Source organism: Lethenteron reissneri, chromosome 24 (genome assembly GCF_015708825.2).
Source record: "Lethenteron reissneri isolate LAM-NWPU_2019-01 chromosome 24, ASM1570882v1, whole genome shotgun sequence".
Taxonomy (NCBI): domain Eukaryota; kingdom Metazoa; phylum Chordata; class Hyperoartia; order Petromyzontiformes; family Petromyzontidae; genus Lethenteron; species Lethenteron reissneri.
Window position 1 is genome coordinate 16,066,194 of NC_083802.1, and position 16,228 is coordinate 16,082,421.

Consider the following 16,228-nt stretch of genomic DNA (forward strand, 5'->3'; position numbering starts at 1 on the left):
AAGTCCTTCTGCACCAGTGTACGGCGTGATATGGCCGGCCTTTGTCACGCAGTCTTCTGTGGTTTTCGCTGTTTTATGCCAAAAACTTGGCAGGCGCAAGGCCCTCCTCCATGTCTTTTGGAAGGGCGACTAGATTCAAAAATTGCTGTGAAAAGAAAATAACATTAACTCAAATATGGGTCGCAAAAGATTTATATGGTTTATTGCTTCTAGAAACTTCAGCAAACATGGAATATACGTTATTCATATTTGTTTACAACAGACTATAAAAAAACACCATTAGACATTTAAACAAGCATATTTTGGTGAAGCAAAACATCGTTAAGCATTCAAATATGAAGATACATTTTTGTTTGGCTGTGATGGAAAACTGCTGTTTGAGATTGCTTTAGTATTTTTTTTACTTTTTTTACCTAAGAGGGCTTGTTTTAGTTTATTTAAACTTTGATTTAAAGCTTTCGTGACTGCAGGGATGCATATTCTTGGTTCTTTCGGTAAAGTCACGTAGAAGGGAAATAATTAAAATATATATATTAAACAAAAAATTCTCACGACGTTTCGATTGCAACACAAGCAATCATCATCAGGTGTGAAATCCACAGCAATAAAATTTATTTAAACTATTTAAAACTTTTTTTATTTTACCAGGTAAGTCCCACTGAGCTATATAGCTCTTTTTCAGAAGCGACCTGGCCACAAATCATAGCTCAACAACATGGCTTATGTGGACATTGATAGCAGCCAAATACTCTTAAACGCATGTTTACAAATGTGGAGGGGAAAAACCGGAGGACCCGGGGAAAATTTCACGCGACCATGGGGAGAGAGACATGCAAACTCCAAATATACAGGTGTCAGAATCGGGATCGAACCCACGACCTTCTGCATACCAGACGAGGTAGTTAACATCTCGCCACCGTGGCGCCCTTGATTTGTTACACGGATGATCCCGTTTAGCTAGTTGCCCACTGATTATTATAAAAAGGTAGATCCGTGGTGCGCGGGCACAGCAGCAACAACGAAAACAAAAGATAAAAACATCGATATTGTCCAGAACAAATGCAGGGTCCTTAAGGAATATTTCACAACTAACAGTTTATTTGACGGACGTAAATGAAACACAACGCGAATCGAATTTTTTTTTAAGTGCAAATGTTATTAAAGCAAGAGGCGCCACATAAGTTACAGGTATCGGTGCACGTAAGCTTGATATTTTAGTCTAACAGTGATGTACCTTGCTGATCTCGTCAAGGAGGATAAACCATCACGCGAGCTCCGGTCATCCCAGTGGCTTTTGGCTGCTAGCCATTGAACAAAGGCGGTCACCGCATCACGTGCTTTCAGATGCGCTAGCTGCAGCCGTCTGGATTGTTCTTCCGATATTTGGAAGCCACTGGAGCTATGCACTTTTAAATCTGGATTGAAAACTCATTTCTTTAAAACACCTTTTTGTGTCTAGTTTGTTGTCCTTCCCCCGCACCTCCGATTATAACGGTTGGCTACCTACGGTGCTAAAGAAGTTCAACATACATACCTACAAATTGAAAAAGACAGTGCAAACATGTGGGAGCAAGAGGTGCCAGTAAACAGGCTTGGTGAATTTTATGGCGTCAGTGTAACCTCGGCAGTGTGGAATTGTAACGCACTCACGGAGTGGAACTTCTGTTTTAATTTATGCCTTCGCATCTGCCTGCGGTATTAATGTTCATCACGTCGGGAGACAACAAAAAAAAGAGAAATCTGCAACACATTGTGTGAAACGTTGAGCCACTTTCTGGGAAACGCAGTCCATATTTTCCCGCAGGTTATCGTCTTCCCATCGCCGTTGCCAATCTGAGAAAATCTGCAAAAGCAATCGCGGCCAACGGAGAAAATAAAAAGGCGTCGTTGCTTTTTATTTTATTCGGGCGGAATTGACGAAAGCGCACGAAGCGTGAACGCTTTATGCACGCGCGCGCGTGCTTTCCTCTCCTTCTCTTCCTCTCTGGGGTCGATTCACGAACCCGGCAAACTTTGGTTCAATCGTGTGCCTCCGTTGGACGTTTATGAGGTCCTGGGCCTTTCCTCCCCACCGCCCCCCCCCCGTCGTGTCCCGAGAGAGACACCCCTGGCGAATTGACTTTGAAAAGATTAAAGTGTTCACGGTGCCCTTGAAGGGTGGGAAAGACGCTCGCTATAAAAAATATACGCCTTTGGTATTAAAAAGTGGAGACGTCTCCTCCGCACGCGTGGGTGGGTGGGCGCGCGCCGACAGATCATTGAAAATGCGACTATTTTAGAGAATCGGTTTCTGAATGTATTTATATTTATGTTCAACCACGTGAAAATACACCTACTCTCAACCGCAAGCAGGCTGGGCAAACATTTCATTCGGAGACAAGAAAAAAAAAACCCCAGAAGAGACAGCAAGCGCAGTAAAAACACGGTGCATGCACGCACGCCTACACGTTTACACACGCACGTACGTGCACGTACACAGCTAAACTACAAGAAACTGACTCGCCGATCACACTCGGGGAAATGGCCGGCGTTCTGCTCTCTGCGTTCAAGGTGCCGCGCGACTTCCACAGTCATTTTGGCGGTGATTTATAATGATGATCGTAATGAGGGCCGGGGTTCCAAGTTCACCGTCGCGCGCCATGTGCTGCCCTATTAGTTCTAAGTGTGGGCACGTGGGTGTGTGTGTGTGCGCACGCGTGTATGCGCGCGCGCGTGCACGCTTGGCCATCCTTTTGACACTGCCCAGATGTCCGTTTTTAAACAAGGCCACGCGGCCTTTGATCACTGAGAGGCTGCAGCACGTGTGTGTCCGACGCAAGGCCAACAAATCCGCGGATCCTACCGAGGTCGCTCCACGCCGTGCTCCGGCTGTTCGTCCGTGTTGTCCGGCGACAATTGGCTTCGCTTCGCTCCGCGATTCTCTCCCTCCCCTTCTTCCTCGCGTCCCAAAAGCTTATGGTTTGGGTTTTTTTTTTCTCCTTGGCTGAACCTCCTACAACCCCTAAATCCTGCCTCATCCCGCGTCCTCTACGTATGCAGCTGTGGTCTGTCAGCCGCTGTCCAGAATGAGTGGTGGCGTGCGCGTGTGTGTTTAAAGGAATATGCAAAGTGAAATATGAAGTCCTTGTCCCATAGATTAGAGGCTCGATGCTTCCCCACTCGCCTGACGCGATGAACTTGTCGCTATTCAGGTTCGCGATTGAATCCATGATTTGATTCTCTTCATATTGTTTTGGTGGATGAGTGTAGCAGCCCATAGAGGCTTGCAGGAGTATTAGTATATATTCCATACGACATACATGAGCAGGCATCGCCAACAACCTGTGCAGTGCATCTTTGTCCCTTTTTTTCCCTTCTCCTCTCCAACTTTATTCCAGTGGTGCTGTCAGCAGCATGTCAAAAGCGGTGTCCCTTCGGAGCTCTCCATCACAAAAAACTTCTGCTACTACTATAATCGTAATCATCATCATCACCTATGATCAATCCACTGCTGCATGTAGGCCTCCCCATCAGCGACCACCGCCCTGCCACCGCCACATCTCACAAAAGCCTATGATGCAACAATCAACCTGGCACCTGCACTCGAACTGATCTCATCGTCGCTCCGCCTTCTCGGGGGAAGCCCTCTCGAACGCGTTCCGTTCCTCAGCTGCCACTCCGTGAACCGTTCTAGACGGTCGTCGTCGTCATCGTCCATCGTCCCTTCTCGCGACGTTGCCCTGCCCAAGCCCGCTTACTTTCACGCTCGCCGTCGTGCAACTTATCACACGGCTCGCATTTTCCGTCGACTCGGAATCGCGGAATCGTCTGTGTCGAAGAGGTGCGGCCGAGTACAGGCGACGAATTATGTGCGTACATTGAACTTTTTTCGCACCGTACGTAGCCAACCATGCTAATCGGAGGTGCGGGGGAAGGACAACAAAATGTAGTCTCTTTCTTTCCAAACCATTGCAAGCGTGGGGGGGAGGGCTTTTTCTAACCCCCAAACAATAAAGAGTGACTCAGCTGAAGCTTTAGCGAGTTCGCAAAGCTTCTATTATTGCATTACCTCTGGCAGAAATGTTACAATGCCTAAGGATAAAAGATCGATTCGCCTCGCTGCCTCGCATTTGCCCCTCGAGATGGGAGACGCGCAGCGAGCGGACCGAACAGCGTGACGCACGGCGGCGTGAATTTGCGCAACGGGACCGACGGAGATGAATAATGCAGCGACGGGGTGGTGATGGGTGGGAGGCGGGCGGGGGGCGGGGGGCAGCTCGAGGAGCCAGTAAGATGATCGAGGAGATCGGGAGTGGCGGCATCTGGATTGCACATCGGTGGGGGGGTGAGAGGCACGGGGGGGGGAGTGGAAAGAGGGGGGGCCAAGGACGTGGCTTAGGGAGCGACATTGGCCCCTGTCGGCCCGGCCCGAGTGGACCATTTTACTTTCTCCAGAAAGTTAAATTGCCGCGCCGTGCGTCATCGCGCCAGCTTTTCGCTGCTCTAACGAGGGTCGGGGTCGTGGTTATGCGTGGGGTGGGGCGGTGGCGCACTGCGCTGTGCTGCACTACGAACCCGGCAAACCCAAATTCGATTCCCCCGCCGTGGCTAACCGGTACTGCCCCCCCCCCTCCGCCGACCGACCTGCTGTCACCGACTCGCACTCACCAGCGTGGGTGGTGAAGCACGGTGAAAACTACAATCGTTAATTTGAGGTTATTCGGCATAGTATACTGTGAGAAGTTGAGCCTGTTCGGAGAAAGTGTTTTGGCAAGCAGTAATTGATCACAGTGTTTGGCAAACAGTAATTGATCAAAGTGTTTGGCAAGCAGTAATTGATCAAATCAGTAATTGATCAAAGCGGTCTTAAAAAGTAACCTTGTATGTATGTTGAATTTCTTTCGCGCCGTACATAGCCAACCATCCTTATTGGAGGTGCGGGGGAAGGTCAACAAACTTAACATAAAAAAACTGTTATAAAGAGTTTTCAATCTAGATTTAAAATTCAATTTTCAGTTCAGTTCATTTATTTGGTATAGCCCTGTGAGCCATTTGGCTCTTGAATCGGGAGCAACCGCAACAAACAAAAACATGAACAAGAAACATCTTAAAGTGACTATGCGCAAACAGAAAAATCCGGGAGAACAAAGTGACAGAGCACGATTTGAACGAGAATATTGGCCCAAGTGGACCCAAGCCCACACTGAGCCAGTGATGCTGATGATAATAAGAGTAATGGTAGCTGCCTCCAAAGATACCACTGCTGTAGCCAAAAAGTAACTTGACTCCAATTCTCTCTGAAATTCAAACTTTTGTTCCCACTCCTAGTGCCCGTTTGACACGTCGATAACAAAACGTCAAATTGTGTTTTAACAGCACGGCCGGTGCGATCGTCCGCCCGTATTGACGACGAGTCACGCTCCTGCTCTCTCATCCTCCGCACGGGACGATCCCCCCCCCCCCCCCCCCGACATCGATCACATTCCTTGCGCCATTTGGTTTGGCTTTTGCGATTCGGCCGGGCGGCTTCAAAAAGAAATCACCCGCCGCACGTCACCGCCAAGTGTGGAGGATGCGTAGCGGACGCGACGATAATTTGTACAATCGTACATCGCCACGATCCATTGCACCGCCCCTCCCCCCGCCAGCCCACCCTGGCGGCCCGTCCTTCCTCTGCCCCTCTCCGCTCACCTCCTCCCCCGCCACACACCTCGTGTTGCCACCTTTGCAGTTTAAGAAACCGTCGCTCGTCATGCAAAGAAGAACATCTCGCAAGACAGCCAGAGGGAAGAACTGCATGTGCATGCGTTGTCTTGTGTGGTGAATTGTTTGATGCAACTGATAACAGCCGCCACTCATAGTCCATTTGGGAAGGCTTGCAGACTTCCACGGCGCAGCAGCTGTCCCGAAAAGAGGGCGATCCTGGGGAAACAACCAGTACAGGTGGCAACCCTAGCCACATCTCCTGCCAACCCGCTGTGCGTGCATATGTGCGTGCGTATGTGTACGTGTGGTCTCAATCCCTAGTGGCGATGTTTACACACCGCACCAGGTAATCAATTTGAGGCTGAGTCGACCTAAGGGAGGCCCGGAACTGGTTCAGATAATCGTCACTGGTGTCGGTGGCCATGAGCGGGAATCGAACTCGGGTCGCCGGGTTTGTAGCGCGGTGCTAGCCACCCACCCCTCCGTCTACTATCGTTTCGGCCTTCATAGGTGTCACTTGCTAACAGCACAACACTTGCCCCATAAAAGTCTGTTTAGGCTACACGGGGGGTACCTTTGTCTTTGTACGTGTGGTGTGGCCAAGCAGTAGGTCAATTCCCATCTTGTTCACGGAGTTGCAAACGGCAGGAGCTGGCACAGCGAGGCCCCAGCGAGTGCTCATAAACCCCACCTAATTATTCGTTCTATGGAACCTCACGCACGCTCACAAGGCCACACGCGGTGCACAAGGGTGAGAGCGTTGGCGTTTGTTGCCAGCGCCCGGGCAGTATGGGACACTGCGTACCGTCCGCAGTGTGTGCCCTCTATAGTGTTTACCATCTATTATAGTGTGTACCGTCCACCTCGTGTACCGTTCACACTGCGTACCGTCCGCAGTGTGTGGCATCTCAAAGTTGGCTGACGGTGGGCCTCTTGCGAAACTCTTCGTCGCAGTCTTTAGACGCCGACTTGAATTTGCTTTATTTGCGGTGTAAAAAAATTGAAATTGATCTCATTTCTAAATATTGACGGACGGCTACCACCGCCGGCACCGTAACAGCCGCCGGCATCGCCGCGGCGGCAAACTCGGCTTGGGGGAGAGACCCCGACAACGCAAATCGAATCAACTCGCTCGGAGACAGGCTCCCGCACCCCCGGCGTCAGGCGGGACTCGGAACGGGCCTTGAGCGAGTGTGTGAACAACGACGAGAAAAAAAAACAACAATAACCCATCGCTCTCGAGCTTCGGGGGGTGGTGCTGATGTAATTTCACTGGCGGCCTCCGAGGTGGTGTTTACTTGGCGCGTTGAGATTATCGCACGAGCGAGCCAATGCGCGAGAATAAATCCCCAAACGTGCCCGCTGGCAGCGGCAGCGGCAGCAGCAGCGGCCGAACATTTTGTACGTACGTACGTTGAACTTCTTTCGCACCGTATGTAGCCAACCGTGCTAATCGATGGTGCGGGGGAGGGACAACTCCGTCAACAAACTTTTACCTCCTTACCCCCGCCTGCCCGCCGTCGCTGGCAGCACTTCGCTGTTGCTGCTGCTGCTGCTGCACCGTTTGTATTTGAATTTAGTTTCTGTATTATTGCATTTTTTTGTCATCTCGAAATCCAGTTTGTGCGCCGCTGCTCGACCGTTCTCCCTCACTCCTCATCGTGCCCGTACTTTTTCCCCCCCTTCGTTCCGCTCGGCCTTGTTTATTTTCGCGGAGACTGAGCTCTGCACTTCTGACACAGCGCCGCCCCCCCCCCCCACCGCCTCCCGGCTGTAGCGTGGTTGGGGAGACCGCGAGAGAGTGAAAGTAGCATGCGTCGTCTCCCGCACGGCGTGGGTTCATCGCAAGGCGTGGGGCGATTGCACGTATTTTTTTACGCTGTGGGCGGCAGCACATACAAGACACACAAACTACGATAAAGTATTTTTTGTTTATTTTACCAGGAAGGCCCATTGAGCTACGTAGCTCTTTTTCAGAAGTGACCTGGCCACAAATAATAGCTCAACGAAGCGGCTTATCACGTGGACATCCGTAGCAGCCAAATACTCTTTAACACGTGATGTTGATTCTAAATGTGGAGGGAAAAACTGGAGTACCCGGAGAAAAATCCACGCGTGCATGGGGAGAGAGAGCATGCAAACTCCAATATACAGGAGTCAGGTGTTGGGATTGAACCCAGGCACTCCTGTATACCAGGCGAGGTCGTTAACATCTTGCCACCGAGGCGCCCTTTTGGGCCCCCTCAGTGAGTTGGTATTCGCGTGCCTCGTCTGATACTTCACATGGGCCGGCCTCAGCTCGTCGTTATCCCCTGCCCCCCCCCCACCCCATTAACTTAAAATTGGTTCCCGGCATGCCTCATCACCGGTAGCCGCTTTCGCCAGGCAATATGGCACGAGGCGGGCACGGCAGCGAGGAGGCCAATCGCGAGCGAGCGTTCTTGATCACATGGCTTATCCGAAACGACGCGCGGCGTGTGTAGGGCTCACCGGGCGATGCGTGTTCCTCACAGCGAACGTGATTTTAGAAAAATAATCCGCTGCGCGATTGCGCGCGTCACTTCCAGAGGGCCCAAGGGGATTCAGTTGTAAGTGAAACAACCGATCTGCTGCTCCGTGTGCGTGTGCGATTGTACCACTGGTTTTAATCGGCAAATGAATGATTTGCTCTGTTGTTACAAAGCTATACGCAGCACGTAAGTCAGAGAGTGATTCACGTGTGGAAAATAATGAGCTCATGTGTACGGGTAATGGGTGTGGCGGTAGCGTATTTGGTTGGTGTACCGTTTTACGAACCTGGCAACCTGAGTTTGATTCTCAGCCACTCCTGACGGCAGTGATGAGTGAAATCTGAACCGCCACCTCCCACTTCACCAGTCGCCTCGACCAGGGTGGTGAAATATGGTCAAGCAAGCCTATTGCGGCATGAATGAAGACATGAGTTGACCCCTAGCAAGGGTATAATTTTGCGACCTCCCAAACAGTGAGTCGCAATTTCTAAACCATGGTGCCACCCAACCAGAATGGAGCGTTAACTGTGTTACCCGCCAACAGCGGTCATACGATGTCGAGAATGGCACCCACCATAGGAATGTGGAATTTCACAATGACCACTCGGAATGGAGCTCCCTTTCGGAGCTTTTCCAGTAGGGAACTCTCGGAAGGGGGCTCGCTCGGGGGAGCTTTGCCATGAGGGCCCCCGAGGAAGGGGGTTCGCTTGGGGGGGCTTTGCCAGGAGGGCCCCCTAGCCAGGGGTTGGCACTCGAGGGTGGATGCTGCCACACGCTCTCGGCGAGCGTTCCCACACTCGACTCGGCGTGGGGGCGGTGACTCTTTACGCGTCCTTCTGAACTCGCCCGCTGCCCTTTCCCCCCAACCTCCCCCCATCCACCCTCCGACCCCCCCGTAGGTCCAGGCCGACCCGTAGGGGCGCGGCTCAACCGGAGCCCACCACCGCATCCCGCCAGAGCCTCCGGAAGGCCGCACGCGGCGGCGGCGGCAGCGGCAACAGCGACGACACCTTGGAGCTGCTGTACGACTTCTAGGCGCGCCCGAGCGACGGTGAGCGATGATGGCCTTCAGGTTTAAATCTCGCCTCTTAAAAGCCAAGCCCTCGGAAACGCTTGGCATATCTGTAACGCCCACGTAATAGCAACGCGCGGCCCCGCTAAGACGTGTCGGGTTCCGTGCATTAGTGTGCACGCCGGTGTTTTGCCGCGAGTTACCATTGGCGCCCGCTTGGTTTATTTTCTTTTTTTGGGGTCGGTGGTGCAGACGACGATTATGATGATGATGACGACGACGATGATGACGGTGATGAATTTGGGGTCGAACGAAAGAGCTCGTATCGTTCGAGCTGCGCGGCGACATTCCTCTTTGCGAGCCCCGCGTCGGAGGGGTAGCGGTTTGTTAGGAGTGTGCACAGCCAGCGGGGTGGGGGGGGGCGACGTAGATTGCGAGACGCAAGGTAAATTTAATTCTGCTGGCTGAGCCGTGGTGCTGTTAGCGAGCACCTATTAAGGCCGGCGTGAGGCACAAGGTGGCGGTGGTGGTGGTGGCAGTGGCGGCGGTGGTGGTGGAGTCGGCACAACACCTGCCCCCTCTCGCTGCTGATGTTCACACATAGTGCCAGGTGTCCACTTAGGGTCTGAGTAAATCTACAAATGCCACAAGCCGCGATAAATTACCAATACTTACGACTGGGTTCGTAAGGCAGTGGGATGATCGTTATACCACCACTCGCCTATCTAATGACCATCGCCCATGAGCTATCCACTGCTGGATGAAGGACTCCCCCCACACCGTTTTCTCCTTTGGATGCCACGATCGTTAGCCCAACTCCCCTCCACGTACGTGAATGTAACTCTCGGGGGTGAGGAGGGGTGGCGCAGTGGTTCACGCACTGCGCGACCAACCTGGCGACCCGAGTTTGACACCCGGACACGGCTAACATCATCGACAGCTGCTGCCTGAACAGGTCCTGGGGCTCTCCCTTCACCAACCCGCTCAGAACCATGATGGTGAAGTATGGTCAAAAAAATCCCCCACTCCGCCCCGCCCACCATGACCAACAACGAAGCCCTTCAATCAGCGTCAGAATCACACGTCTGCAATTCAACGATTAAACATTGGTATCCACAGTTACGTACTTTACGTGCACTCCCGCGGGTGCAGTTTGGCATGTTTACATATGAAGAGAATATGTTTTGTCGTGAGTCATGTTTCTGTCAGGCACGGCCACCAGCGAACTCCGTGTGTGAATCGTTTGTCTTCTGCCTCCGCTGTGACCATGTGCCCCTCACCCGGCGTCCCTCCCCTACGCGCCCCCAGCCCCCTCCAGCTCCCCCCGCGTGTGCGCCGCGTCTCTCCGCAGCCCCCCAAGAGGAGTGTTGGGCGGCGGCGCGGGTGTTCAGCCGCTCGGGTGACGGCGGCCCTCGGGAGCGCGCGCCAGCGCCCGTCCATCGCCATCGTCGCCGCCAGGTAGCCGGCTAAGAGCTACGGCGACGGGAGAAGACACGAAGGGTGGCGGGCGGGCGGGGGGGGGGGAGCACCCTTGTGGGGGGTCTGACTGGGGTTCTTGGCACGGGTGTCTGAATGAGGTTGTCCCTTTATATAAGTCTCCCCAACCACACCGCCTACCGCCTCTTCATGTCTCCCCCGCCGAAGGCTCCCTTCTCCGGGTTCGCGTACCAAATGGTGCCCGTGGGTGGCGGTCAGGGGGGGGGGTCGGTAGAGCGCACGCTGCCTTCGGCCTTGCCGCACGGCCAGCGGGGGAGCGACGTTTTGTTTCCCGTCGGCCGACCGGATCAACCTCTCTGTGTTTGTGTGAACGAACGAGGGTGCGTGTGTGCGAGTGTGCGTGCCTGCGGAAAGTGTGCGCGTGAACGAACGAGCGTGCGAGGGTGCGTGCATGCGGGAGCGTGCGTGTGATTGATGGAACGTCGTCTCGGTTCTCCGCCGGAGGTCCAAGCCGGAGCACCGTAGCCCTCCCGTGAGCCGTGCGATCTGGCAACACCGCCGTACGGTATTATTGGTGGAGCGCCACGTTTTATGCACACGCGCACGTACACGCGCGCGTACACGCACGTACGCACGCGCGCGCACGGCCGACTGCACGCGGTGAATGAATTGGCAAAGTTCATCTGTCAGCAAGCAATAACGTGTTCTTAACCTGCCCTCCCACTAAATTGTTCTTGATGGAGAGGAGCCAGTGTTTGTCTGAGCGCGGTCTCGCTGACGGTTATTGTGATTATTACTTTGCGGTTTTTGCTGTTCTCCAGGAGAAGTTGATTCAATGTCGACGGGTGAGAGGGGTGAGGTCGACATAGGAGAGGGGTGAGGTCGACCGATGAGACGCGAGGTAGACGCGAGGGCAGCTCCAAACCTGGCGAGGCTGAGCGTCTGCGTGCCCCGCTGAGCAGCGGTGCCGCTCCACTTGCGCTGGCAGGGAACGCCAGACCGCCGCTCCCCACGTGTCCCCAGGGGAGGGGGGAGGGGGGAGGTGGGGGAGTTCAGAGGTCACCGTGGCTAATCTTCCTTATTGCTGGCGTCGCAATGACAGGCAGAGGCGATCCGTGTGCCCTGCCAACTGGGCTCATTGCCTTTGTCTGCACGCCGAACGTGCAGACTGAGAGGGGCTTTTAAAATGCGAGCGGCTCGCTGGCATCGTGGCTCCCCTGGCATCGCCGTTGCCTTGGCCTGCTGGCGCGTGCCCGCGTGTGCGTCTCTTTCGCTTCTACGCGAGACGGTTCGTCGCACAGCACTGGCGGCCGTGGCCCATTCTGCGTGACGTTAATGAGCCGGGTTGACACAACAGTTTTGACCAAGCCGCTAATTCCGCACAATGAGACGGAATTATTTCTCTGCCTTTCTCGCGACATTACACGCGCAGTTTTCGTGTTTCTTCTTCGGCGGTATGGCCACAACTGACGTGTTTTCTTCACGTGGCGAGGTTAACGTCTCTTTTCGCAGCGGTGTCATCCGTCGCCTGCCGTACGTTGCTGTTGGTGTGAGCGAGCTGCTGATAGTTGGTATGTGAACAAGACCTGGACATTGCCGAGGTGAACTGAGCCCAAATCGCCATTGCTGGTGCATTATGGGAACATCAGCCCCAGGAAGACAAAGGCTGCTGGCCGTATTACTGGCCCACTTGTAGAGGTGCAACAATTGACGTGCCGCTCACGCTCGCGATTAATCATGGTCAGGAATCATCCATCGCGATGTTGATTGTTGTTGTTTTTTTACATCGTGGTGAGTGGTAGCAGCCTCTCGTGGCAACAGGGCTCCCCCATGGACCCCCATCGCGCATTACAACATGTACAAATAGAAAATCCTCGATTCTTACATGCGCTATGCAGTGTGTCGTTATCGCGAGCTTTCAGAATTGAAACCAGTCGGTGAATTGACGCCTCGTTACGACACTGCTGGCCAAAACCGCTGACGCGTATGCCATGCCGGACTTAAACTAAACTAAAACTATTATTTTACCAGGTAAGGCCCACTGAGCCCTATAGCTTTTGTCAGAAGCGGCCTGGTCACAATATGATAGCTTAACGAGAAGTATGCTTATGACGTGGAAATGTATTGCAGCTAGATACTCTTAAACGCATGTTTCTAAATGTGGAGGGAAAAACCGAGAGAACATGCAAACTCCAAATACACAGGGGTCAGAGTCGGGATCGAACCCACGACCTCCTGCATACCAGGCGAGGTAGTTAACATCTCCTAGCCACCGTGATGATGAGAGAGAGAGACGAACCCACGACCTCCTGCATACCAGGCGAGCTAGTTAACATCTCGCCACCGTGATTTGTCACACGGATGATTCCGTTTAGGCAGTTGCCCGCCTATTTTACAAGGGAGACCCATGGTGTGTGAGCACAGCAAATGTTTATTAATAGGTGCTCGCAAACAGCACTTGCTCCCACGAGCCTCATGAAGCTCAACAAATTCACCTTCCCTGTCTTCTCATCATCGGACAACGGAACGTATCGCAGAGTTTCGCACGTGATTTCCGTCGGGAAAGAAAATTGATCTGATAATCGCGTCGACCTAAAAAAAAAAAACGCGACAACCTATCCTATTAAAAGTTCCGTACAGGTTTCCCTCGCTTTATGCGGATTCGGTTTGTGTGATTTGCGCTGTATATGCAACTCACCTACTTCCCCCTCCACCCCCAAAGGTTCGCGACATACGGTTTGAATTCACTCATGCGGCTATGCGGTCGGACGTGGGACAACCATTGTGTGTACTGTGTCCTGCGTGCATACTGTGTGTGTACTGTGCGTGTACTGTGCGTACTGTGTGCGCTCTTCGGTAGGCAGCTCTCTCATACAGAGATACATAGAGGTACAAAGACAAAGATCCCCCGTATAGCCTTAACAGACTGTTGAGACAAGTGCTGTCAGCGAACACCTATGAAGGCCGGCACGGCACACGAGGAGGTGGGTGGCCAGCACCACGCCTGGCTGCCTTTGTCTCCCTCGTGTCGATATTTACGACACACCGCACCAGGTACTCAATTTGAGGCTAAGTCGACCTAGGGGAGGCCCAGGACCGGTTCAGATAATCCTCACTGGCGTTGGCTTTGAGCGATGCAACATTGTGCGCGTGTGTACCGTGCGTCACTGTGGGTTGGGTGACTGCGCGATCCACGCTACTCAGTTTCGCTTTGTGCGCCCTGCTCTCGCGAACGCGGCTGTCTGGGCAGGGCGGGGAGGGGGGGAACCCGGGCCACGGCAGGGAGAGAGAAAAAGTGCGTTTTGAATGTTGTTCCAGTAAGTGGTAATGAGGTGGACAAAGAGCACCGTTGTTAGGCCGGCCCGCTGGGGTTGGATCCGGGGGGTGTGCGGCTGCGGCTGCGGGAGGTGGTGGCGCTGGTTGGAGAAGAAGGAGCCGGGGGAGGAGGAAAGGTGTGCGATGCTCGCCGCCAACGCCGCCGCTGCTGCTGCTGGACTTCGTGGCCCAGTGTTCTGTGAGGCTGGGGGTTGGGGGGCTGTGGCGGGAGGGGGCCGTTGGGGGGGGGGGGGGCTGCCCGAACTTGGGTTGCGGTGCCGAGCGGCATTTCTTACAAACCCAATAAATTAGCTAAGTTTTCCCACCACCACCGCCGCTGCTGCCCCACACCTGCTGCTCCCCCCCCTCCCCGCCGTTACGCGACACGACCTCTGTTGCAGCGGAGGGAACCACCACGCCGGAGACTGTCCTTCACCGAGGAGATGGAACCACCACGAGATCGGTTCCCGCGGTGCAGCGGCTGGATATGGAGCGTTGCATCGAGGCCTGGCCGTGAAGGGTTGGCGACGGCTTGCGGAGGACTTATGGGGAGATCATGGCTGCTGATGATGACTGTCATCGTCGTATCCTAATTGTGTAATCAGAATGACGTGATGAGATCAATAAATGTCCTGGAATTGTCGCTGCCGGAAGTGTCGTCGCTCCATCTGCTCAGTGGACGTCATCTCGGATTTGTCTTCAGAAAGATAAAAAAAACCTAAACTACACCACGGGTCACTTGAATCGGCCTCGCACGTTCCAACGACCTTGTATCTGAGATCATCTTCTGGATGATGCCTTCGTAGAACGACTTCTCATTACCCTTTAATTGCCCGTTAACTACACTAGGTGGTGCACCTTCCCACATGCCCGGCGTGTACTTCCGATATTAGGAAGCCGCTGGAGCAATGCACTTTTAAATCTCGGTTGAAAACTCGTTCGTTAGCACGGTTGGCTAAGTACGCCGTGCGAAGGAAGGTCAACACACACACAGACTCACACAGAGACCCATAGATTGTTGTCCTTTCCCCGCGCCTCCGGTTAGCACGGTCGGCTACGTATACGGTGGGCGAAGGAAGTTCAATATACAGGCTGTACAAGGTGGGCCAAAGGTCAGGACACACAGGGTTATATTTATTCCAACAAATAACATGGGGTTAACTCGTTTATTTTAAGGCTTGTTCCAACTGATTTACATTAATGCATGAATTATCTTTTTTAATAAATTCAGGATTGTTTTTTTTTTGTAAAAATAACTCGTGTCAATCGGAACGGTCATCAACCGTGTTTTGTTGTCTCTTTTCATTTGGGGTTCTTGGTCGGGTTTGGCAAAAACGACGGACTTGAGGTGGCCCCCTACAGGAAGAAGAAAAATAGATATTGATAAGAGATTATATAATGATATTAGATACAATATTAAAATAAAGCGCAAGCAAGTACAAATATTGCAATGCCAGTTAAAATTTAATGAAATAACCCGGTATGTGGCCTGACATTTGGGTCATCTTGTACAAATAATTTTATGTTGCTGCTCCATTGGCAGCAGTGCACAAGTGTAAACAAAAACGTAACGCTGTCGTCAGTAACACAGCCTTAACAATGGCCCTTCTCATCGACTGCATATTGGTGGGTGATTGGGGGGGACCTCCTCGCAATGTTTGGATACGTTTTGTCTGTACACTTTATAGTATGTGCGGTGATAAACCAGCGAAACCCCCCACACACACTAGGGGAGTACACCACTGACATCACAAACGGGTCAGTGGACAACCTGCTTGCTGTACTGCTTTCTCACTGGCCCCTTACAGGTGGTGAGGTGGATGTCTCGAGCAAAATATGATCGTAGCATTATCCACCAACCCCTCTGCATTTACACGTGTGCATGAAGTGCCTTGAAAATCCAGATTATTTTTCCCCTACTTTCGTCACTAACACTGCCGTCATAACCCTTCTCATCATCGATGATGATGATCGATGATGAGTGACAGAAAGAAGAAGTCTTGCATCAGATGACAAAACACTCGTTAGGGGGACATCGAAATTGACGTGATAAGGTAATCGTGGCCTTTGGAAGGACACTATCACTGCGAGGGATGGATAGCCGATGGTGGAGCCTGATGACGGAATGGCAGCCAAATGAGGCGATCAACAAAGAGGGGAGATGGAGCGATGAGGTCAGCGAGGTGGAACGCTGCATCGTGACACCGTGAGGGGATGAAGAGGACTTGGGGAGGACTGCATAGAGCAGTGTCTAAACCATGGCTACTGC

General features: G+C 52.8%; 1 protein-coding gene across 5 annotated transcripts in view; it reads left to right on the top strand.

Annotated features, from left to right (window-relative positions):
- LOC133346688 (DNA repair protein XRCC4-like) overlaps positions 1-14,602 on the top strand; it is a 48,058-nt gene extending 33,456 nt beyond the window's left edge. For 2 of the 5 annotated variants that reach the window (XM_061558479.1, XM_061558477.1), the window contains exons 7-9: positions 9,095-9,246; positions 10,559-10,665; positions 14,361-14,602. In XM_061558479.1, the coding sequence (XP_061414463.1) occupies positions 9,095-9,230 (136 nt within the window). In that variant the 3' untranslated portion in view covers positions 9,231-9,246; positions 10,559-10,665; positions 14,361-14,602. Of the gene's footprint in view, positions 1-9,094; positions 9,609-10,515; positions 10,666-14,360 lie in introns of those variants that run through there. The other 3 variants (XM_061558478.1, XM_061558480.1, XM_061558481.1) reach the window with 3 other exon arrangements.
- Positions 14,603-16,228: the final 1,626 nt, after the last annotated feature.